At 39.4% G+C, this 26,362-nt stretch overlaps 1 protein-coding gene across 7 annotated transcripts in view; it reads right to left on the bottom strand.

Annotated features, from left to right (window-relative positions):
- elmo1 (engulfment and cell motility 1 (ced-12 homolog, C. elegans)) overlaps positions 1-26,362 on the bottom strand; it is a 112,676-nt gene that overhangs the window by 14,884 nt on the left and 71,430 nt on the right. For 6 of the 7 annotated variants that reach the window (XM_046834457.1, XM_046834455.1, XM_046834452.1 and 3 more), the window contains one exon: positions 14,068-14,204. In XM_046834457.1, coding sequence (XP_046690413.1) covers positions 14,068-14,204 — 137 coding nt within the window. Of the gene's footprint in view, positions 1-8,456; positions 8,717-14,067; positions 14,205-26,362 lie in introns of those variants that run through there. The other variant, XM_046834458.1, reaches the window with a different exon arrangement.

Raw genomic sequence — 26,362 nt, forward strand, 5'->3', positions numbered from 1 at the left:
TTCACCCACAGTGTGTCAGCGGCCAGATAATGCAGAGTGACATGAAGGGGGAGGAGAGGATGTATCTTCATTGGTGCGAGAGGGGAAAAAAAGGTGCTAGAGACGTCCATGCTAAAGACAAACGTCCACGCTAGAGACTAACGCTGTGTCTCTTTAATTCATTAAAACATTTATATTCATGTATCTGAAAAATGTGGTCATCATTCTTCTTTCCTTTGCATTTCCCAAACCAAAGCAGTATCACTTTATATCTCAGATGTAGATTTCCATGATATTTTCTATAACTCCTTGATTTTGCAAGCTTGCCAACAGATATGTAATGAGCTGAAAAGGGGAAATTATACCATGCTGTAACTCAACAAAATCAACCCACACCCATCATACTGTTGTATAAGCTAGAAAATGTGCAATCTTACTGAATATTAAAAGGTTGCCTGAAGAGAAAAATTAGAAAATTTCAATCCAGAAAACGTGGATTTTTCCCACATAATTGCTTTATGGCAAAATCAAACGAAGAACACAATTTTTCTCCTTTTTAACTAAATTTGTGCACACCGAGAGCCCATGTCCTTGCTTTTTACTCATGGGCAGTACAGGGACGTGATCATTTTCTACATGTTTCAGTGTGGATGAGCAACTTTTGGAAAACGATTGAAAACGGCGTTTTCAGATTTATCTGGATTAGTGTAGTTGTAGCCTCAGCTTAACAGTCTAAATTGACAGACTGATGCATTTAAACAACTTCTGCTGCAGAGACAAAATGAGCTCATCTCTGAACTATTGTTGTATTTTAATGATGCGTTACATAGCTGGGTAGCTTAGCAAATCTTTCGAAAGAATGATGTGCCAATTTCGATTTGCATACGCATTACGTAGCGCACGTTGCGCAGACGATGGTATTTTTATCTGGTAAAAATTGCAGACACAATTATTATACCAAATGTGCAATTTAAAAAAGAAGCCTGAATGACACACAGCTCTACACTAAAATAATTTTTTTCTTTAAGTTTTAAACACTCTTTCATTCTCTCACAAACCCTGTCAGGTGAACTCATGTTAGCATAAGTTAGCAAGTAATGTCACTTTGCTGGCTACCAGTAAACCTGTAAAGAATATGAGCATTACAAATGATCTTATTAACACCGTTTGTGGGTTAACTCATGCTAGCTAGCACGCTGTTGTAAACCATTAGCTCATGCCACCATTTGCTGTAAAGTTTATGACCAATTTTGGACATCTCGACTTCTCAGTAATGCTGTCAGGTTAGCTCATGGTTACAGGTTGCCATTTTACTACACACGCTTACATATTTTTCATAAATATCACAGATTTTCTTCCTCCTACTTGAAGATTATAACCGGATATAAAAATCTTTTTACGAATACTTTACAGAAAAATCAATTTTAAGCACTAAACATTTGTTTTACTGATGCGCCAAGTATCAAATCGAGCACCAAAATCTGCCACGATGCACACATCCCGCAATTAAAACCGTCCGTGTGGAAACATAGCATTCATTTGGTTTCCTGACGATTTTTGAGTATATTAAAAAGCATCTTAAAGACATGTCCACGCAGTTGATATCATTTCCACATTCACGTGTGAAATATTTTTTGCCGTGTAGCATCAGCAATCCAGTCAGTTTTTCAAGGCTTGTAAGATTAATCAGTCCTGTCTCTAATTATATCTACAGCTTTGCTCAGTTATCCATTATACATCCTAACAGTAAGGAAATCACATTTTCAAACAAAACTGACTTGATTCAAACTGAACTCTGTACATCAGCAGTCCATCAACACTGTTCTATTTTGTTTACTTTCACTCTGACTGCGACATCGACCTCAGCCTAACATTCAACCCAGCCGAGCCCACCATTCACAGGACGCGTGTCTAGAAACGCACAAAAGAATCAATCCAGTCACGATACGTTCTCGAGCTGGCATGATGTGAATCATGAATGCATCCTAATTTCCCATTCCTCGTTTCATTGAAAAAGTGTTCACCTGGTGCGAATCTAAAAACGCTATAGGACAACTGGGTGGAAACGGGAACGTTATCCGTTTCGCTATTGACATGGTAATTGCATTATTATTATCCTGGCTTGCATTGTTCTGCTTAATAACACTCCACCATCAAACCATGATGCACTATTGTGTTGCACAAACAGACGTGATTACTGCAAAAAAAAAAAAAAAAAAAACGACGAGCGATCAAGTGCCGACTACATTCGACAAGACTCGAAGTGAATCAGCAGATGCAGAGAAAACTGCCACACATGACAGGTCCTTACCGAGAACACACTTCAAAACATGTTATGGGAAACTGCAGCACAGTTGGGGTGGTGGTGCTGATCAGTAGTATAAAAGCATGTTCCTAAAAGCTAGAAAATAGTGCGAAACAGCATTTTATTCCTCTTGTACCAATTAAACAGGCCAGAAAGTGCAGTATTGATCATGTCAGAGCTTTTAGCAGTTTGTTCACATTTGGTGTCAGAATGTCTGTGAAAAAGCTAGCTTACCTTATTATTAATGGCTATAAACGAGCATTTCCTCCCCGGCCTCTATTATCTCAAGTTACAAAGTAGGGATGAAAATGACATGGTTCGGTACGTACATCGGTTATTTTTTAAGTCACGGTTCGCTTACATTTTTCAAAAAGCAAACATAAAATAATCATTTTTTTTTTTTTTATTATCATTTACATTTGTGAACAGTTTTAATTTTTTGTAAACAATTTTAAATAAAATGCATGCTCGTTTTAAACGACAAAAAAAAAATATATAAAATATACAAATTAAACAATATAATCCAAATGAATGCAATACACTATTTTATTGATTAAATTGAGTATACAGATGCTCCCCGCTTTACCAACCTTCGCGGATACGAACTTTCGATTTGTTCAGAGTCGAAAAATTCAAAACTGAGGAGAGCCGCCGCTAGCTGGTCGTCGACCGCAACGAGTTTTTTATTATACATTTTTTTAATTATTTATTAATACAAAATATTGTATACCGTATTTAAATTTGTTTTAGTATATTTTTGTTTATTTGATAGTATTTATAGCTCTTACATGATTAGGAGTTTTGCGTAGTCACTAACGAACACTAACAACTTACGAACGAATTTATGCTACATACGGTGGTTCGGGACGTAACTCAGCGTCTGTATATCCATATCGCTACAGCGTCAGTGACACCGCCGCTACTCGATTCGGAAACACTATTTGTACTGCGCATGTGAATAAACCCAGATTTTGTTCTGTTTATATGCAAAACCGATGCCTTTGCTATTGGAAACGTTTTTACGACAGTCGATTGAATCATAATATTAAAAAGTGTATTTTATTAGTGTGATTAATTGATTGATATGATTAATCATATTTATAGATTTTTCGTTTTGGCGAGTGCCTTATTTTCAAGCTCAAGTTCATTTCACAATGGACATTGTCTCAAAGCAGCTTTACAGAAGGTAGAATTTGAATATAAGTGAATGATGTGTGTTAATCCCTGATGAACAGCCTGGGGCAACTGTGACATCTCCAGAAAATCTCCCTTAGTTGGTATGAGAAAGAAACCGTGTGAGAAAACAGACTCAAAAAGGGAACCATCCTCATCTGGGTGATATCAAGAGTGTGATTATAAATCGGAGAGTGAAAACTACCATGAGCACCAGAGTGTGTGATTATGAGTAACTTCCTTTCTACAGTCTTATACAGTCAGTTGATGTTGTGGAACCAGGAGCTCCTGAGCAACTCATAAAATAGCTTAACATCTGAAATCATTATAGATCCAACACCAATTCCTCCATGCCAAAAAATGTTCAAAGTAGTCCAATGTCAAATCTCTGCTTATAGTGGGATCCAAAGGGTGCTGGTACATCTCTAGATGGTTCGATACAGCTTCAAAAATCAATTTGATCTCAATTTAAAAAGCATTTTATTTGTTATGGAAAATTCTACAAACTCTTAGAACAATCGGATTTAAGAATTTAACAGCATAGTTGTATTTCATTTGGATCTAAAGCATATATTGTATATTCTATTAAATAAATATATAAAGACTATAGTTGGGTTGAGGAAAAGCTGTTATGTGTGTGTGTGTGTGTGAGAGAGAGAGATGGCAGGCTATTAGTAGTGAAGGGAGCAGGTGAAGCAGAAAACACATCTGCAAACTCAGCGGGCTTCATTGCACACCCATGACCTCCTTAACTCTTCCCACAACTTCACAGACCAACAGTGAATTGTGCACATTTTTATATACGGCCGAAGACAACCATACGTTTTGCTGATGATTTATGAAGATCGCGGAAAACCTGGACGCCGGGACCCCTTTTCGTTCTTTGTCTGTCTCTTTATTCATAAAGATGAAGATAGATTTTCTAGAATCGTCTAGAATGGTAGACATCCGTCTAGAATGATTTGCCTTGAGGAATATGTGAAATCATACACAGACGTCCTGTGGAGGCAGAATATTACTGTGTCTGGTCAAATTTTGATCGCATACTGCACAGATATCACTTTTACCCTAACTATACTGCCGAAAATGTATGGACACCTGAATGCGAACCCTAACAGGGTGTCTTTGAATTTCATGTTAATTCGTTTTCGCTGTAATCCAAACCCTTTTCCAGGAGGACAATCGAATCTAGTAGAAAACCTTCCCAGATGCTGACTTTTTGAAGAAATTGTGTGTTTGAATTATGTGTTTGAGTTGTCTTATGTCCTGTGATATGTTTGTATGCTGCCACCAAATTGCCTTTGGGAAGCAAATAAAGATTAACTGAACTGAACTATAGTGGTAACAAAATGATCCTAATGGGAAGTGAGAAACCAGGGCAGGATTGTAGTCTATAGTTGGGGAAATTTAATTATTTCTTTATTTTGCTCTCTCACTATCAGAGACAAATCTTTACTTCCCACTCCTTTTGCAATTTAGTGAATTGGTTTTTCAACCAGGCAAAGGTGATATCAAAAGGTTTCAAGCCTAGTTTTGTAACATGCCAACAGATGGCAGCACAAGGCTGCACGCAGAGTCACAGGGAGCACCAACCTTCATAAGTAAGTGCGCCAAAATACATCGTCCTGTGTACATCGGGAGCTGTGCAACAGGTGCTGTTCTGACAAACGTCTGCGATTTCAGCATGGCGCGTGAAAAACTGGATGCTCCACGACGACGATGAACCCTGTTACCGATCTCTCCTCGTATGCGAGTTTCTCACCAGAAACAACACGGTCTAGCTTCCTCACCCACCCTTCTCGCCCTCTTACAGAGGATGAAGATCTGGCAAGGTGCTTGACACGCTTCGAAAAGAAGACTTCCAGGACATATTCCAGAAGTGTCAGGAACGCTGGGAGCTCTGTTTTGCTGTGCATGGGGACTATTATGAAGGTGATCGAATGCAAACATAGATAAATAAAGTATTTTCTTGTAAACAGAGCTGATTAACTTTGATTACTAGGTCACAATTAGCTGCCCCATTAAGGAGACCATCCCCTGAAGAACCCAACAGAGTGCACACTGTGCGATTTTGCCTATGATTTTGTAGTCAAATGTTGACGATCCTAAAAGTTTCCTATAATCCCAGACAAAAACCTGTAGTCTTTGACAGCTGTGTGAAATTCTGGCAGTGTCGGAAGACTTTTTCCTGCAGCGTGATTTCTCTTACGAAAACCGTCAAAACCAAGAAACGATAGCAGCGCCAAACCTTCAAACCACCTCAGGGAAAACGTCGAAACAAGTCGGCTGGACAGTACAGCAAGAACTTATTGAGTTATGGAAGAAAAAGTGTGTTTGTATGACGTAGGCATGTCATGAACAAAATTAGATTTCTGTTTTCTGTTAGCGAGAGAACGCCAGTCCGGATTGATCATGTCAAACTTTGGACAAGTTTTTGTTCTTGTGTTCGTCGGTTTTTAAACTGTATTTAAATTCGTACAGTGTGTGCCCGGCAATAGCTCAATTCATAATCTTTGTATCAGTAGCCACAAAATTTGACCCTCGGCTGCCTCAGGTGACAAAGCACATTTCATTTTTTGATACATTGCTGTGGAATATCGTGGTGGTCTCAAATACCAACATGAGCGAAGTAAAACAACGTGACAGAATGTTCTTTCTGACCAGGCTGCTTATAAATTTATCTTGGCCTTTCAGGAAAAGCTGCCAGGCGTTTCAGTAGCACAAAGTGCCCCAGCACTGTCGCACGCAAATGCGAATGTATGCAATGAGTCACTACCGCGTGGCACCTGAAGGCCTCAGCGTTGAGCTGAAGAAAAAAAAATATACATTTCCGACCTGGAGCTGAGTAATTCGACATTACTTATACCTCATGTAGCCAAAAGAGAAAAAGAAAATAAAAAAAAAATAAAAAAGCAAGCCGAGGCCACACATGCCTTTTGACTAAATATAGAAGCGTTATATCCATGGCCAAGGCTGTTTCAGTCGCTCATGGATTGAGGTCTGGCATGATGCTGGAGCTACAGCGTTATTATTGTGTGTGAGACACGCACACACACACACACACACACACACACACACACACACACACACACACACAAGGACAGAAACAACTTCACAAGCCTCATCATCACAGTGAGGAAAACACGCGCGTATAAATAGCCTGGCATAGAGAAGGGTTGTAAATAATAAGGAAGAAAGGATAAAGAAGCATGCAGGGAAGAAAGGGAAAAAAACATTTTGGAAGGAAAAAAGAAAATAAAAGAGGAAAAAACAAAAGAGCAAAACAGTAAGAATTAAATCACGAAAGGGGAAAAAGGCGAGAAGAAAAGGAAACAAGAAAGCAGAGGAGAAAGGAGAGAAGAAATGAGACAAGACGAGAGGATAAGAAAAAAAAGAAGAGAATGGAGAAGGGAAGAGAAGTGGAGAGGAGGGAGAACAGAGGAGAAAGGAAAAGGAGAAGAGAAGGAAGACCAGAGAAGGGAGAAAAAAGAGAAATGCAAAAAGAGAAGATGAGAAGAGAAACGAGAAGAAAAGTGCAATGGATAGAGAAGAGAACGGAGAAACGATGAAAAAGAAAATAATAATGTACAAGAAGAGATGAAACAAGAAAGGAGAGGAGAAGAGAAAGAAGAAAAGAAGAGGTGAGATGAGACAAGACGAGAATATAAGAGGAAAGAGAAGAGAACAGAAAATGGTGAAAAGAAAAGAGAATTAAAAAGACAAGAAGAAAGTGAAAGGAGAAAAAGGAGAAAATAGGAAAACGGAGAAGAGAAGAGAAGAGAAATGAGAGGAAAAAAAAATAGGAGGAGAGAGAAAAGAAGAGAAGAGCAATGAAAAGAAAAGAGAACGGAGAAAAGATGAAAAGTGACGAGAAACAGTAGGGACGAGAAGAGACAAGAAAGGAGAGAGGAGAATGGAGAAAAGAAGAGGCGAGATGAGATGAGACAAGACGAGAAGATACGAGGAAAGAGAAGAGAAGTGGAGAGGAGGAAGACATGGAAGGAGAAAAGAGACAAGGAAGGAGAGGAGAAAGGAAGGAGAGGAGAAAGGAAGGAGAAGAGAAGGAAGTAGAAGAGAAGCGAGACAGGAGAAAAGAACAGAAGACTAGATGAGACAAGAAGATAAGAAATGAGAAGGAAAAGGAGAAGAAAAGGAAAAGAAAAGAGAAGAGAGAAGAGGAGAAAAGAGACAAGACGAGATGAGACTACACAGAGCACTAGTGTAAGATACGCTGTATCTCAGTCCTGTAACATGATGTCCATATTGCATACATGTGATTTGCATGACTGCACTAATTACTGTCCCGGATAAACCCTGCATGCCACGGCAGCACGATCGAACACGTTCAGATGGTGACGGAGCAAAACTAGCGCTAGATTTAATCCACGCCTGGGCTTCTAATCTTTAAGAAACCCTGCTCAGCTTTTCTATTTACATTATCCACAGAAGCCAGTTATCTGAACCCTGAGACCGGTTGGATGCTGAGTGGAGCCGAAACAACAAGTAAATACAGTACAAGTCTCAATAACTCAACAACCTAATATTCGAAAACCAAAGACACATCCATGGTGCAACATCTCGGACCTGTTAATAATAAAAAGCAGACAGCTCAATCCAGAGTGAGCGGAGCGTCTGAGGGGGAAAAAAAAGAAAGAAACGACACGGGTACAAGTATTGAGTTCATTTGTGGCCCCAGCGTTGTGAGGATGAGAGGCTAGAGATCAGCGCGATCGTCTGCTCTGGATTGAGGGATATTTCATCACAAGATGAAAGCTGCCTCTAACCCGATTACTCTGGCAACCTCTTACAAAGCCTGCAGCCAACCTGTCCGCAAGCCACAGAGTCAGCCTGTCCCATCTGTCCACGTCGAGGAGATGACACGGACATGCTCCCCTTCTCAAGCCCTCTTTCCCTCTCCAGCAGACGTCTCTGATTGTCTCTGATCGCCTCTGATCAGCCCCGACTGCTGTGTATCGCCTCGGATGAGTTTCATACTCACATGTTGGCATCACCTCCATATTTGGGAGCCGGTTCCACGCTGGTGCAGCTCAAGAGCAATCGGGAAAACGTGGAGGCGAAACGGTGACTGGAAGAGAGTAGGCGTGATCCTGGTTGAAGCTCCGAGTCAGCCGGAGACGATGGCACAAACAAACCTGCTCGTCCGTCTCGCTAAACAGCGAGAGCATCACCCAGCAGCTTCGCTTAGGTCCATCCCAGCCTTGCAATCGGATTGGACAAGCGTGGAACGGATCAGACCAATAGCGAGGGAGTCACATGGGTTTCCTAGCGGTGGGGGGGATTAAGAGCACGGCTGCTAGCTTACACAGCGCTGCTACCTCACTAGTACAATCTGATGCGCCCAGGCGGCAGATTCTGCTCAGGTGCCGTAGATGCTTACGTCACTGATAGGATGGGAAAGAGAAAGAGAGAGAGAGAGAGAGAGAGAGAGAGAGGAGAAAAGAAGGGGGAACTGTAGGTGAGCAAACACTTCGTCTCCTGTGTCTCCTGCTCGCTTTCACACACAATAGGCATTCCATCTCATCCTAGAGGAGCTGGAGTAAGAGTAATTAGAATACGGTTGCTATGGAAACTGGCAAAATGTTGCCCGTCAGATTTTTTTTTGCCCTAGGAGCATCAGTCTGGCTTTCTCTTTCTCTCCTCAGCATCTTTCTCTTGCTCTCTCTCTCTCTCTCTTACACACGCACACACACACTCACCATTTACTCGATGTGACAGGCAAACCCATGGAGCGAGAGAGATGGACTGGGGGAGGGGTAACAGAGGGTGTGTATGATGTGCATACAAATACAAGATGTGTGTGCACCGAAGGGTTCATCAGACTGAGGGTGTGCGCTCATCCAGAAACACCTCACCATCCTCGTTTTGAGGAACGTCTGAGCGGCCCCTCGCTGCACCTCAACATAAAATGGAGGTCAGACAATAACCCGCTGGTAACAGCCTGAACAAAGAATAGCATCAAAGTATGTGTGTGTGTGCGTGTGTGTGTATATTTTATATATATATATATATATATATATATATATATATATATATATATATATATATATATATATATACACACACACACACACACACACACACACACACACACACACACACACACACACACACACACACACACATATATATATATATATATATATATATATAAAATAAATAAAAGTATATAAGGGTATATAAAAATGATACTATGCAATTCAATATGGTACAGATTGAATTGTTCACTTTTATTTCTTTGGGAAATCCAGACAGTCAGCAAATCATCACTTTACTTCCATCGATTTACTTTCGCACTACTAAGGCCTGCACTTACTAACAGAGCTTTTTAGTGCAGAAAAGTAAAAAAATTCAATAAAACCAGATGTTCTTTTCCTGTTGTGTCTGCAGGAAGACACAGCTCTACCTCTGCCATGTTAATCTGTACTCTATGTGAGTCTCAGGACGTGCCTCGTTCTCCGTAGTGTTGTGATACGTCATATTCACGTAGCAGCAGTGGTTTTAAGAGAACGAACGCGCTCGAGAAACTGTTTAGCGACGAGAAATCGATCTACATATCAAATATTGGTCACAAATTATTTTTCTAAATAAAAAATTAATAATAAATAATAAAATTATAGCACATCTACTAATAATTATATATAATGGAAATAAATAATTTTTTTACTAATGCAAATATGTTTCAAAATGATGCATCGTGATACAAATGCCAAATTGTATCCAATGCACTCTTTAAAAAAAACGATGCATCACATCGTTAACCTTTTTGCCGATCGTGATTTTATTATCAATTTATTCCAAATCAGTGTGTTACAGAGTGAATTATACCACCCTTATTACAGAGTACACATGTCTATATGAGGTCCCACAGTTAACAGTATATGTCAGAGCACAAACCAAGCCATGACATCCAAGGACTTGTCTGTAGACCTCCAAGACGGGATTGTATTGAGGCACAGATCTGGGAAAGGGTACAGAAAAACTTCTGCAGCATTGAAGATCACAATGAGCACAGTGGCCACCATCATCCATAAATGGAAGAAGTTTGGAAACACAAGGACGTTTTCTAGAGCAGAGCTGCCCGGCCGAACTGAGCAATCTGGTGGAAGGGCCTTCTTCAGGGAGTTGACCAAGAACCCGATGGTCACTCTGAAAGAGCTCCAGCATTTCTCTGTGGAAAAAGGAGAACCTTCGAGAAGAACAACCATCTCTGCAGCACTCCACCAAATGAGGTCTGTATGGTAGAGTGGCCAGACGGAATCCACTCCTGAGTAAAAAAGCACATGACAGCCCACCCGGAGTTTGCCAAAAGGCACCTGAAGGACTCTCAAACCATGAGAAGCAAAGATTGAACTCTTTATCTTGAATGCCAAACGTCATGCCTGGAGGACACCAGGCACCGCTCATCACCTGGCCAATACCATCCATACAATAAGTGAGTGAGTCAGTGGTTTCCGCAGCAGGAACTGGGAGACTGGTCAGGATCGTGGGAAAGATTTATGCAGCAGTGTACAGAGACATCCAGGAGGAAAACCTCCTCCAGAACGTTCTGGACCTCAGACCGGGCGACGGTTCATTTTTTTAACAGGACAACGACCCTAATCACACAGCCAAGATAACAAAGGAGTGGCTATGGGATGACTCTGTGAATGTCCTAGAGTGGCCCAGCCAGAGCCCAAACTTAATCCCAATTGAACATCTCTGGAAAGATCACTGAAAAGCACTGACACTCCCCATCAAACCTGATGGAGCTTTAGAGGTTCTGCAAAGAAGAATGGGAGAAACTACCCAAAAGATAGTTGTGCCAAGCTTGTAGCATCAAACTCAAACTGACTTGAGGCTGGAGTTGGTGCCAAAGTGCTTCAACAAACAATAACCACCCGTAATATCATAAACTGAGTAATGGTCCGATACTTACCTGACGCCTCAACCCTTTTATGCATTAGTGCTGGTAAAAATATAAGCAGGGACTATAATTATTGAGAAAAAGAATAGCAAGCTTTCTGATTAATTATCCCAATTTTCTGTTTTCCAGAAAGCAGAATATTTTCATGGTAAAGCTCCTAGGAAAGCCTGCATAAAGTTGTGACCCCGTACTGTGTATTGTCTAATGCAAATCAATGTTGATAAACCAATCCATGTCTCAACCCATTTTTCCTTCTCAGCGAGCAATTTTGGTGAGAAAACAACCCGGATGACCCCAACGCAATTAGCATTTGATCGCTAATTGGAATAAAACAGGACATGCCAGAGACACGGGAGTAGAAATCCCCTAGTCTAACCACAACCCCACATCTGCATTCCATACATAAACCGAGCAGTGAGACAGCATGTTCGACCTGGTGCCCTTCTTCTACCTCACCCTCTGAAGAAATGGCACTGAAAGCAATTTTTATTATGGAGCGTTTGCGAAATAGGAGCCATTAATTAAAATGTCCCCATGACACACTGAAATGGCTAATCTTGTATTCTACATGTGAGTGATAAAGCTATGTGGTTCGACCTGTGACCCCTTTTTTCCATCAACCTCCAGGAGACCGGTGAAGGAAGACGGGACTTTGTGTACAGTATTTCTGCTCATGTTCATTGAGATATGTTGGACTATAACTTTGTTGGATAAACAGCCTCTTAAAAATGTGTCTGGTGATCTTGAAAAGCCTTATGTCTTTCCAAACAGAATTTGTTCTGTTTAGAGCATACTTTGAAACCTCAACAATAAATTATGAACTCATCAAATTTTGCTGAAATGATGCTGAAGGAACGTGGAGGTCTTCTTTCCAGTTATTGTGCTGGGCTGCCGAATGTGATGGTAAAAAAAAAAAAAAAAAAATTTATGGATGTATAAAACAGTGCTAAGGTGCACATTTCTGACATCCTGAATGTCAGGCTTTGATACGAGGTACTATCTGAGGTACAAGTTTTTGAGTTTATTCAGTTATCCGTTATATATAGTGCACTTGTCATTTTTTTGTCTACGTTCGAGTTCCTTTTCAGTTAAATTTTTTATCTCTGTTGAAAATATCATTACGGTTCAACACTCCCCTACCCACATCTGCTGGGTATGGGCGAACACTGGTGGCCTCATACACCAGAAATTGCTCTAATCAATTTCAAAAACTTTGAGAACCCGCTAAGTTGAATAAAAATATTGCCCCTCTCTGAGACCGAGAGCTGCATCTAATCACAGTCAGCTCTGAATATCTAAAATGATCTACTTTCATTTTACTTGTCAATTGAATACCAATAGTTCTTCTACTTTGTCACATGATAATGTAATTTTATTTGTCATTTGACAATTTGAAAAATTGCTTCACTACTTTGTCTTTTTTCTGTTTGATCTTGGTTTCATTCTGGCATGTTGAGACTGTTGTGTTGATCTTGGTTGTAAACCTCATAACACCTCACAAATCAACTGCTTTTGGCTTTTCACACTCAACAGGTGTCTTGCTGTTCAGAACTAGTGCATCTTTGAGCCTATGTTCAATATGAGTAAAAGACTCAAGTAATGTTCAAATCAGATACTCTAAGACTTTTACTCAAGTCATATTGGAATTGGTGACTTAACTTTAAATTAAGTCTTGCAGTAAAATATCTATACTTTCGAGCAGGATTTTCAGGTACTTTTTACACCTCTGCGAGAACATAATCTCCACACAAACGTTCACTAATATCTTGTTGATTGTTAGCTTCATTTAAGACGTAACTTTATATTACTGTTATATCTGGCAACATTAGCTGAACAACTTCAACCAATTAAAATGTTCCACTTTTTTCAAATGTTTCCACTAGAAACAGCAGTACTTAGTCCATTCATACATTTGTTCAGTAATCCTTTGTATTACCCATTCGTCGCTAGACCATGTCTATGGAGATGTGGATTTTAATGAGTGCCAAAAATATAGAAAAGGCAGCATTTTTTTCATTGCTGCTAGCTGAAAGGTGGGAGCGGCTGCTGAATTAGCACTGATTCACAATTAGAGTGTCACCTTCAAGCCATGTTTGTTAATGAGTGCCGGTCTAACGTCCCCCCCCCAGTGTGACCGAGTAAAAAAAAAATTCCATACTGCATTCGTCAGGCTAATGTTTTTCGCCTACAGGAACTGCTTGCGTTTGACTGCAGGTTATTTCTCTACTGCTTTAGAAACGTCCACAAGCCAGCATTGTCTGATTATTCAGGAACCACTTTAGAAGATGAGTCCCGCAGAATCGAATTTATTATTAACAAACACCCAGAGTGCATGCTCACAAGCTACAGTTTAACCTAGAAGATAAAATCACAGAGAGGTGACCCAGAGCTTGAACACTTGCAATTGCAGGGACAAGTTTTGCAGAGCAATTATATATTTACGCAAATAACACTGAAGCATACATGCACACTTTCAGGCAAATGCTAGGCTCCTCTACACACAGAGCTAAATGGAATCCACGCATAATTACAAGCTTCAACTTACCAACGCTGCCGCAATATTAAATCTCTCGAAAATAATGGTGTGTATTAGTGTTATTATTGGTGTATTGGTGGATCGACAGACACACAATATGAGCTTGTTATCCATGCAGCCAGAGATCCCTATTCACAATGTTGTCCTTACCTTGTTAAAGTCTTCTGACGTGGCTCTCATCTCCTTCCAGGTTTTGTTAAGGAGCTGGATGCAGATACAAAAGAACTCCTCAAAAGCACGGTCATGAGTGAAGAACATGGGGTGGAAATCATGGCAGTTCTCACTGGCTGTGAAGGAAGTCGACAGACAAAATGTTAATTGTCAAAGTCAAACAGGTTGGATTAAAAGAAAATATGTTTAGTAGGCAAATATCACATCAGCAGACTGTAGTTCAATATCAAAAACCTAATTATACAAGTTTTATATGCCCAATCTTGACCACTCTTGACCGTTTGCTAAATCTCTCCGACTGGCACAGATCATTTTGACCAGTCCCCTCCACCAGCACAGATATTTTGAACAAATCACTTTTACTTGCAATAACTGTTTGACCAATCCCCTCCACTGGCACAGACTGGTTGACCTGATCTTTCCACTGACACACAGACATTTTAACCAGTCCTTCCACTGGCACAGACAGTTCAACCAGACCCATCCACTGGTGCAGACCGCTTTGACCAATCCCTTCCACTGGTGCAGACAGTTTGACTAATAACTTTTTTTCAGTTTGACTAATCCCCTCCACTTGCACAGACAGTCCCTTTTAAAGGCACATACCATTTGACCAATCCCTTCCTCTGGTGCAAACCGTTTGACCAGTCCCTTTCACTGTTGCAGACCGTTTGACCAATCCATTCCTCTGGCACAGACAATCTTCATTTCTGGGTCCCGTAAGATCCCAATCCCATGCAAGCCACATTTCTTGAGTATGATCCACCTGCACTTTTTGGTGTCTTCAGCAAGATAAAATCAGGCGCATGAAGAGGACTAAAATACCTCTCAACTTAAAAACCAACACTGTTCGTTATGTTGACATGTAATGTATGTGTGAGTGAGATTTCTACATTTATTGCCTCTACAACTGTCAAATTTTCATGCTACACATTTGATTTTAAAGTAAGTAGGTACTGCACCTTAGTGAAACATTCTATAACGTAAGGGGTTCACATGTTCAAGATCAACCCAGAGGATTTAGACACCTACACACTCCTGGCTATAAATGGCACTCTTTTGAGCACATTTTCTCAGAGGATTCCGTGCCAGTCTGCAGCGATTGCTCTAAACAAAAAAAATCCAGATGTGTCTTTTTTGTGCCTTCTGTAGTCTATCGATGCGAGTTACAAAAAGCAAGTACTCTTTCTTTCTCATTATTTAATAAACAATTATTAAACTCTTTACTGCATAGAGGAACTTGAATCGCTTGACCACAGAATTAATCCTTAGTCTTTAACATTATGCTACATCGGCATTCAGGGACAGGCATTAAGCTGGTTTAAATCCTACCTGTCCGATCGTTACCATTTCGTAGATTTGAATGGAGAGCTATCCAGGCTAATGCAAGTAAATTATGGCGTGCCGCAAGGTTCAGTTCTAGGACCCCTGCTCTTCACAATATACATGCTTCCGTTAGGAAATATTATTAGACGGCATGGAATTAGCTTCCATTGTTATGCTGATGATACTCAGCTATATATTTCATCTAAACCAGGCGATACAGCTCAATTAACCCGGATGACTGAGTGTGTTAAGGAACTAAGAGATTGGATGACCCATAACTTTCTACTTTTAAATTCTGATAAGACTGAGATTTTGCTCATCGCCCAAAACTGGTATACAGACGCTCCAGCATCTCAACCTGCATTTAGACGGATGTTCTGTAACCACTAGTTCAACGGTAAAAGACCTGGGTGTTATTTTAGACAGCGACTTGTCTTTCAAAAATCACATCAATCAGGTTACAAAACAGCCTTCTTTCACCTTAGAAATATTTCTAAGCTAAGAAATATGTTGTCTATATCCGATGCAGAGAAGCTCGTCCATGCGTTTATGACCTCCAGAATAGACTACTGTAATGCGTTACTAGGTGGATGTCCTGCTTCATTAATAAACAAGCTTCAGTTAGTCCAGAATGCAGCAGCCAGAGTTCTTACAAGGTCAAAAAAATATGATCACATAACCCCGATCTTATCGTCCCTACATTGGCTTCCTGTTAAGTTTCGAATAGACTACAAACTATTACTTCTCACTTATAAAGCACTAAATGGTTTGGCTCCGTGTATCTATCCAGTCTTTTAACATGCTACAATCCGCCACGCCCCTGAGATCTCAAAACTCTGGGCTTCTAGTAGTTCCTAGAATAGCAAAGTCCACTAAAGGTGGTAGAGCATTTTCACATTTAGCTCCTAAACTCTGGAATAGTCTTCCTGACGGTGTTCGGGGCTCAGACACACTCACCCAATTTAAGTGTAGATTAAAACGTATCTTTTAGCAAAGCCTACACATAACACACATCACATCATAACCTTGTGCTCCAGAACATCTGATCACATGCACATTATCAACTTGTGCTGTTAATATCATGAACAGCAGCTACGCTAATTCCTCTCCACTGCTTCTCTTTCTCTCCCCATCCCGAGGCATCCTGAGGTTGCTCCAGCTCCAGTCACCTCCCACCTCGTGATGATTACGGACCTTTAAAGAAGTAGATGCCGAACTCACAAACATCCTGAACCATCTAGAGACGTACCAGTGCCATTTGGATCCCGCTACATGTGTGGAGTTTTGACATTGGACCTCCTGGAGTGTTTAAAGGCTCTGGCATGGAGAAGCTGATGCTGGATCTGTGGTGATCACAAATGCTGAGCTTATAAAACTCGGAGCTACTAACCATATAGACTGTTTAAGACTGCAGAAAGAACATTACTTATAATCTTATACTCCAGTAATCATGTTAGTTCTCACTCCAGTGTTCTGTATTGTTGAAAGATTTATGATCAAACTCTTGATGTCACCCAGATGAGGATGGGTTCCCTTTGAGTCTGGTTCCTCTCAAGGTTTCTTCCTCATAACATCTAAGGGAGTTTTTCCTTGCCACAGTCGCCACGGCTTGCTCATCAGAGACAAATGCACACCATTCACCATCACTGTTGATTTGTGTAAAGCTGCTTTGAGACAATGTCTGTTGTGAAAAGCGCTATACAAATAAACTTGACTTGACTTGACTTGACTCTTTTAAAATTAAAAAATGGACCACCTGTGGGGAGAAAAAGGAGTTTTTTAAATAAAAGCTAGAAACCTAGTTATTGCGTTTATAAGCAATATTGTTGAATGTAAAAAAAAAAACACAATATCTGAAATCAGCTTCTGCAGAGAATGCACTAGTGTTTAGCACAGGATCAGACAACTGCAGGTATCTTGAATTCAAGGTCCTGTTCAGAAAGTGGACCTAGAGGCTCCTCAGCAGGCATGGGCTTCTCGCAGAGGAAGGTAATTGCATTGGCTGTGCAGAAATTGAAACTTCACAGGATAATGAATGATGCCTTCAGCATGACAAGGAGCTCTTATTCGAAAAGATGTGGCTGCTCTAGCCTTTAGCATGCAGTAATGGCTTTAATGTGCTTAAAAGCAGCCTTAACAAACTATTAATTTTACAGTATTTGAGATTGTCCAAAAAAAAAATCTATCAAGGAGATTCTATTTCTAAACGAAAAATTCAAGAGACTCTTGGGAAACGAGAACACTTGGCTCATTTACATTTATGGCATTTGACAGATGACCTCGTACCCATAATTGAGATTTACAGTTATCTCAATTATACAACTAAGGAATTGAGGGTTAAGGGTCTTGCTCAAGGGTCCAGCAGTGGCAGCGTAATAGTGGTGGGATTTGAAATCACAACCTTCTGATTAGAGGTCCAACATCTTAACCACTATGCTATGCTTTCCAGGATAAAAAATAGCTCCAGAAAAAAAGAATAACTATTTTCTTATGGCAGTGAATTCCAATTGTGTATAACTATGGGGAAGGTGTTAGATCAGTGGTTAAGGCTCTAGGTTACTGATCAGAAGGTCGGGGGTATAAGCTACGGTATCACCAAGTTGCCACTATTGTATAAAGCACCTTCACGTTCGTTCCTTTGTTCACATACCTGCAAATAGGAACACCTTCTCTTTCATGTAATTATCCAATCAGCCCATCAGGTGGCTCAGCAAAATGCATAAAGGCTTACAGACAAGTTTATGTAACAGGAAATTGAAAATGTTAAAAACCTCATTTAGTCTTTTTCCAGATGCTACTTTCTTTGTGTTCTCAGTGCAGAATGATTTAGTGTTGTTATAATGCCTCTATCTGGGGCAACTTCTCCCTGAAGAATAGTTGTACAGTTCAGAACGCTGAATATTTCATCATAACAACTCGCCCCGTTTCTCAATAAAACAAATAGCTCAGGATGCCTATAAATCAGACACGGCCTTAAACACACGGTACTGGTGACGAATCAAGCCGGGGTTACAAGTCTGTCAGGAAATACGATACATACAGTCTAAAGTGGAAGGCAAAACTCTGATGTAAATAAGGGACACCTTTTTGCTCAAAACCCATAAACCAGATTTCATCAGGCAAAGTATGACATTAATCTGGCAGCTCAGTAACCCGTTTGACCCACCATAAACCATCAAAAGCCTAGTGAATACCGTATCAGACACACTCCATCCATGAGAAACTGAAACCCCCACCCGAAAGCATTAGCCTAGACTAAAAATCTCCACAACCACACTCCAAAATCCTACAGACGTTATTATAAAGGCCAATGGGGACTAAATTTAAAATGAGATGATGAACATCATCATTTAGTCAGGTGTTCACAAACATTTGTAACCCAAATAGTCTTTTTCTTTGTGTGTCTAGGCAACAGATTACAAAAACGGTAATCGTTTATATCTATCTATATCTATCAATCGATAAAAAAAATGATCAGTCTATAATTTCTATGGTGGGTTAATCCAGCGCCAGCTGGATTCCACTTCATGAGGAGTTTTGACATTGGACCTCCTTGAGTGTTTAAAGGCTCTGGCATGGAGAAGCTGGTGTTGGATCTGTGATGATCTCAAATGTTATTGCTACATGCTATTTTATGAGTTGCTCAGTAGTTCCTGGTTTTATAACCACAAATGACTGTAAAAGACTGTAGAAAGAACATTACTCAATCACACATCCCAGTGCTCATGTTAGCTTTCACTCTCTGAGATTAGGAGCACTCTCTTAAAGGAAGACAGACAGACAGACAGACAGACAGACAGACAGACAGACAGACAGACAGACACGATTACTGTTTTAATAATTTGTTGCCTAGACAAAAAAAACCCAAAAAAAACCCCACTATTTGGACCATTTTTGTGGACACATGAGCATAAGATTTGTTCATCATCCCATTTTACATTTAGTTCCTTGCAGCTTATGTGGACATATTCGTTAGAACAGCACTAGTAAAGAACTGATGGCTACGTCTGAATGCAGTAGAAATGTACTAAAAAGCCTCATTAGGTGTGATGCAGTGAAAACAGTCTATTACCAGTAACCGCAAACATCGCTGCCAACTTCATGTAGATGACATACTTAAATATGCAGGCTCAGTTGGCACACAGTATAAAAAAGAAACAGATTTCACACAAGTCTAAGAAACTGTTCAATGCATATTATATGTTCATTTAGAAGAATCAAGCACATTCTGAAAAAACATCAATGACTTTTTTTACCATTTGGGTAAAACCAGAAATGAAACTGACAGGAAATATCACAGAGTCGGGTATAGCCTTGACTAAATCGCCTTAACTTTGAACAGGCCCCTATTAAGCAACTGAGCTTCAGCGTTTAGGCCTTTTAAGCTTTCTTCATTGTCAGAGCCCCTACAATGTGTGTTTTCGAGCTGAAATGCACCAATGCTGAAGCGGTGTTTTGAATTTGTGAAGGATGCCAGCTCTGGGTTCTGTGCCCTGAAGTCAGACTTAAACCAGAGCGAAGCAAAAGAAGACCCAAAAACAAGCAAAAAAACAATTCAAAAAAGGTTAATAAATTTGAGAGTAAACATCGATGCAAACTATTCAGAGTGACAAAACCAAGTAGGGAATGGACTAGACTAAGACGCATTGTGAGTCACCTTGAAAACAAGGGATGAGATGAAATGATAAACGTGTAGTGATGGATGCTATCCCGATCTGATGAGAGAAAAAATAAAATAAATAAATTAAAACACCAGACCTGTCAGTCATCCAAAGACAAGCCCGAAAAAGATTTTTTTCCCCTGCATCCATCAGGTGTCCAAGCTATGTCTAAGGTAGACAACTGTTTCTCTGGTGTCCATCAAATATTTATACAATGTCAAATTTACCAATACGTAAAAAAAAAATTGTTTCTTTTATCGCTGTGGTAAGAAACGTGTTTTTCAGGAGATTCCCATTAGAGCGAAACCCTGCCTCATTTGCATAATTGCATGTGCGATTTGAAGACAAAAGCAATTCGAAATACAACGTTGGTTTACGAAATCGTTGTCGGAGGTGCCAAAATTAATCTATTTGCATCGACTACACTTTTTACATATGAAAACCTGTAGTAAATTGGGAGCCTTTAGTGTTTTTTTTGTTCCTTTACCTTTTAGACTGCATTATGAACAATGGTCTTAACACAACATGCAATGAGCATCTACACAACATACAGTGAGAAACGTTGATAAATGTATTTTATCATTTTATCTTCAGGGACAGAGCACATAGACTCCAATCAGTCCATATGGTCCATCTCTTGTCCATCTGAGACATGCTCACACTTTTACCCAACACCTATTCTACATTGCACACTCCAGCTGGACCATACCATCTATTTAACCCAAAATGTTAAAAGCACTATAGAGTATCTTGTTCCATGTCTTTTCATTTTGTTTTCACATTACAGTTACAAAAAGTGGAAAAAATATAATATAATAATAATGTTTAAATAATATATATGTTATAGTATTTTATCAAAATAAAATAATTAATGCAAAACGCATTATTATATTGATTAAAGTGAGTAATCAGTTAAATTGGCACAAATCTACTTATGATCTACTTAACTGTTCTACCTTCATTCAGCAGACTTTAACAAATGTCTTTAGTCCTTCCATCCGTCATTCATTCATTTCATCAATATGTGAAATTGTCAGGATTTTCTCCTTTTAAGAGAAATTCTTGAAGCTGGACATAAAAAGCTAAAAAATCCCTTATGCTAGCGCTATGGATTCGTTTAGCATTTTCATGCATGCGCAAACAAATCTGCACTAACTCTAGTTTCTCTCTCTCTCTCTCTCTCTCTCTCTCTCTCTCTCTCCATCTATATATATATATATATATATATATATATATATATATATATATATATATATACACACACACACACACACACACATATACATACATACATACCTACACACACTATATTGCCAGAGGTTTGCAGACTCCTGGTGATAAGTATGGTATGTGTTTAATGAGCTTTAATGTAGGTGAGGTGAGAAGGCCTTTGAGATCAGAGCTCTAGAGGAGGCTACTGAAGATCTACCTGTCCAAACCATGTACAAGTGCACAGAGCTCACTCTGTGAAATTAAACCTGGTTTACGATTTACTGTCCTCTAAAAATAACAACATACAGACATTATTGTCTAAATAACTGCCAACTAAAGTGAGTACACCCTCAGTGAACATGTCGAAAGTGTCAATATCTTGTGTGAGCACCATTGTGATCTATCACTGCCTTAATCCTCCTGGGTATGGAATTCACCAGCACTGCACAGGTTGTTGCTGGAAACCTCTTCCACTCCTCTATAATGACATTACGAAGCTGTTGGATGTTGGACACATCACGCTTCTCCACCTTCCCCTTGAGGATCCCCACAGGTGCACACCTTCACCTTCCTCAGCAAGGCAGTTGTCATCTTGCCGTTGTGTTTGGGGTCATTATTATGTTGGAAAACTGCTGTTTGGCCCAGTGGGCAATAATGTCTGTATGTTGAGTTATTTTCAGAGGACAGTAAATCTGTATTGCTATACAAGCTGCACATTGACTACTCTAAAATATATCCAAGTTTCATTTCTACAGTATTGTTCCTTGATGAGATATAATAAAATGTTTGCTGAAATGTGAGGGGTGCACTCACTTTTGTGAGATACTGTATATTAGGGATGTGCATCTCCTTAACCTTCCTTGGACCACTTTAACTAGATATTGACATGGTTCCAGTAATTCTTGCTCTTAGACAGGTTGTTCTTCAGCAAACTGTTTGTAGATTTTCTCGTGAGACAGTTTAGAAGGACGATTTTAAAAAGTGTGGCATCATTTTTAACATATTTGCATCGCTAAAGACAGATTTATTTATATATAATTATTAGTAGACGCACTTTCCTTTTATTATTTATAAAGTGACCAATATCTTATGTAGATCGTTTTCTCCTCGCTAAACTGTGTGTTCTCTCAGTACCACTGCTGCCACGTGAATATGACGTAGATCAACCCTTTGGAGGCGAGGTGTGTCCTGAGAGTCACATAGAATACAGATTAACATGGCAGAGGTAGAGCCGTTTTTTTTTTTTGTTTGTTTGTTTGTTCGTTTGTTTTTGCAATACAAAGGCGTGTTTGTGAAAGGGGCCATGCGTTAGAAATCAATTAAGTAAATTGATGATTTGCTGTCAGTCTGATCCAAAGATGTGAACTATTTGCACCATACCAAATTGCATTGAATCGGATTGCGTTGGATCGAATTAGACTGAATTGTAATGGGGGAAATCGTATCCCATCGCATCGGTAGCTGCTTCATATGCATCTTTAATGTATCGCATCGTAGGCTGTGCATCGAGATGCGAATCGCAACGGACTCAGTTATGGAGATAAATATCCCTAATATATATATAAAATCGTATAATGTTTTGACACAAATACGTTAAAATGCATTATAGGAGTATAAATAAGCCTGAACTGTCTCCGCTCTACTTTAGCAGCTGAAGATGTGGACACACTTGTTATTGAGAACAGCACTAGAGAGAAGTAAGAACTGATGGCTAAGTGTGAAAGCAGTAGAGATTGACAATATATTAGTGAAATCCTCATTCAGCAGAAAAAGGAGCGATGCAGTGGCAAGAGACTACGGAGGCAGGAATATAAACTTAATACAAAAATATTCCTCTATACTTAACTAAACCTTGGGGAGCCCAGTGTCAAGAAATATCCTCACTACATCGTCTCACTTGCCATCTGGACAACAATTAAAGATGATGGAGCAGTGCTGTGGCTTGACTTCCTGCCTGAACACTATGTCCCTGAGGCATTTTCACACTCTTGCCCAGGCATGATGCCAAGCCGCAAAGCGTGCGATGTCTCACTGGGAGAAATCTCAGAAAGCCCCTTCCAGCGTCTTAGACAAGTAAGGTGACGATAACGGTTGTTGACATTAGTCTTCCTAATGCTGTCTGAACATGCTCAATGCCAGCAGGGACAAGACAGGTGGAAACGGAATCTGACCTCATTTCTCACATCCCAACAACAGATGAAACTTCTTAGTGCCCTTTCCAAAGTCGAAAAAGCCGACATCATCATAAATCAATAGGAAGATGCATTCGGTTCTCGTTCGTTTTCGGCTCCTTGATTAATATTACATATGCTTTTTAAATCTGAAGAGCAAAAAGTCATTGTGTGGTGCAGACCACTTTGGATTCCATTAAGGCGTTCGCTCAAGAAACACGGAGGACTATAAATCTTTCAAGGCGAAATGGGTCTCGGAGATGAGGTGAGGTGGGGACACCAGGACAGCTCGTAAATGATGCATATGCTCACGGGTTTCTGCCAAACTGAAGCCCTTATACCTTTACATGATCTAGATTGCATCGCTATATACTATATAATCAGTTCGTCTTTTTTTTTTTGTCTAGAAAAAACTTTCAAATCTGTTTTTAGGTCAGTTTAGTTGTTGATCGTAGGAAGAATATTTATTGTGAAAAGAGACCAAACATTTGTACTACTGCAATGAATTTAGAAACTTTGGATATCAATATAGTGTAAAAGGCAATGTTGGGCAGTCAGGGCTAGCAAGGCTTTCCCTGCTGGACTAAACTTGCAGAATCAGCGACTTACTTTAGTGCTGCAACAACTAAACTTTCTTTCAGCTTCTCCTATTAGGGGTCGCCACAGCGGATCATCCGTATTCATGATCTGCATGTTCGATTTGGCACATGTTTTTACGCTGGATGCCCTTCCTAACGCAACCCTCCCCACTTATCTGGGCTTGGGACAGCACTAAAAGTGCACTGGGTTGTGCAACCCTAATGACTGGGGTTGGCTCCCTGACCGGGAATCGAACCCGGGCCACAGCGGTGAGAGCGGCGCATCCTAACCACTAGACCACCAGGGAACCTTTAGTGCTGCACCAACTAATTATCGATAATAATGGATAATGTAATTCGTTAGGTGGATTAGATGGATTCTTTCGCGTTTTTTTGTCCAGCTTCAAGAATTTCTCATAAAAGGAGGAAATCCTGACAATTCAGCAGTTCTTTGTTTTAGTTTAAGAATTTAAGTAGAACAAATCTTTAGAAAATTAAATATTAGATGTAAAAACGCACACACACACACTTCCTTTTACCCAAATGGGGTCTAACAAATGTACTATTTAATTAAACCTTTTTATTTATACAACTTAATTTAATTTAAGCCGATTTAACCAATTACTCAATTGAATCAATATAATAAAAAAACATTGCATTAATTTTATTTATTCTATTTCATTTTCTATAAAATATAATGTTGTATATTATTCAACCAATCGGGCATTTTATTTCAATTGTTTTAAAAATGTTAACTGTTCAAATGTTTAAAATCATCACAAATGTCAATAATAAACTGCCTTAATAAAAAAAAAAAAAAAAAGCAATTTTATGTTTTGCATTTCTCTATGATATTGACATTTATAGCATTTGGCACATGCCCTTAACCGGAGCGATTTACTTTTTTTTAAATATTTTTTTTATATCATTCATACAAATAAGCAGCTTGGTGCGTCTAGGATTTGAACTCATGACCTTCAAATTCCGAATTCCCCCGTAGTATACAACTAACTGAGGAAGCAAAAAAACTGTTTATCATTTAGTAATCCATTCTCTTTAATATATTTTCAATTCATGTTTGAGAAAATAATAAATAATCTTTTGAGATGAACATTGTGGGTGAGCAGTATGGGAGTTTGTATTGAAGCTTTAAAAAAAATAAATAAATAAATAAAATTTAAAAAAAGGAACCCATCACTCTTTAATACGGAATTAGAACCAGCATCCTTTGGCATGATTTCAATTCGGTTCAGTGAAATACTGGTCAAATATGTCATGGCTGACCACCGCTAGCAATATCACTGTCTATGGTTTAGCTCAAAGATTAATGCCGAGATACATTCATAAAGCACAGGTGAAGCTAAGTACTATTCTGTCTCAGTGGAAGTACTGCACTGAATTGATAGCGATGTCCTTTTCCCTGCAGATATGTGAACATGCATAAAACAAATCAAAGTCCTGTGTTCTCATGGAGAGTAAAAATCAATGCAAAAGACCTCAAGAAAAATAATGCTTTTTCAGAAAAGTGTTTTTTTTTCTTCCCCCTTAATAGTGATCTTAAAATACCTGAAGCATTCAAGACAGGAGTGTGTGTAGGAACTACTTCATTAAATGTGACCCTGATTAATAACCCACCATATAATCTGGATTTAAGACCACAATGTGGACAAAACAGGCTACAAGGAGTGATTTCATGTATTTATCTCTATTTTATAATTTATGTTTAGGAAAAAAAAAAGTTGTGCATCACAATATTAAAACTGAGACGATAAAAAAAAAAGGGTTAAGGGATTGGGGACATTAATAAGGGCAAAGAACAAGAAAGCATACTATTAGAACAGAGGTCTCCAACCTCCAACATTCAAGATGGTGGCATGGACACACACACGCATTTTCTGAAGTCCTGCTGTATGTAAATTTGTGGTTCTTAAAGGGCAAAATGCACAATAAATTATAGTGTCATAGCTACAAACACTTTCTCCAGAATGTTCTTGAGACCCAGTAGCAACTCTCACAGCCCAGTACTGAATCATGACCCTGTGGTTACGGGCTTCTGTAGAATTGTGCCTTACACACACACACACACACACACACACACACACACACACACACACACACACACACACACACACACACACACACACCTTTCTAACCTAATTTAAAACATTTTCAGAAATATATATATACATATATTTAAATATTTATCTGCTCTTCCCAGTTTGCACAATTGCTACTATTTGGATTTGGGTCGATGCTAAACTGGATTTCATTTCTGTGTACTGGTAAAATGCAACGACAATAAGTTGCATCTATTAAGAGTATTGGC

This window comes from Silurus meridionalis, chromosome 22 (genome assembly GCF_014805685.1).
Source record: "Silurus meridionalis isolate SWU-2019-XX chromosome 22, ASM1480568v1, whole genome shotgun sequence".
Taxonomy (NCBI): domain Eukaryota; kingdom Metazoa; phylum Chordata; class Actinopteri; order Siluriformes; family Siluridae; genus Silurus; species Silurus meridionalis.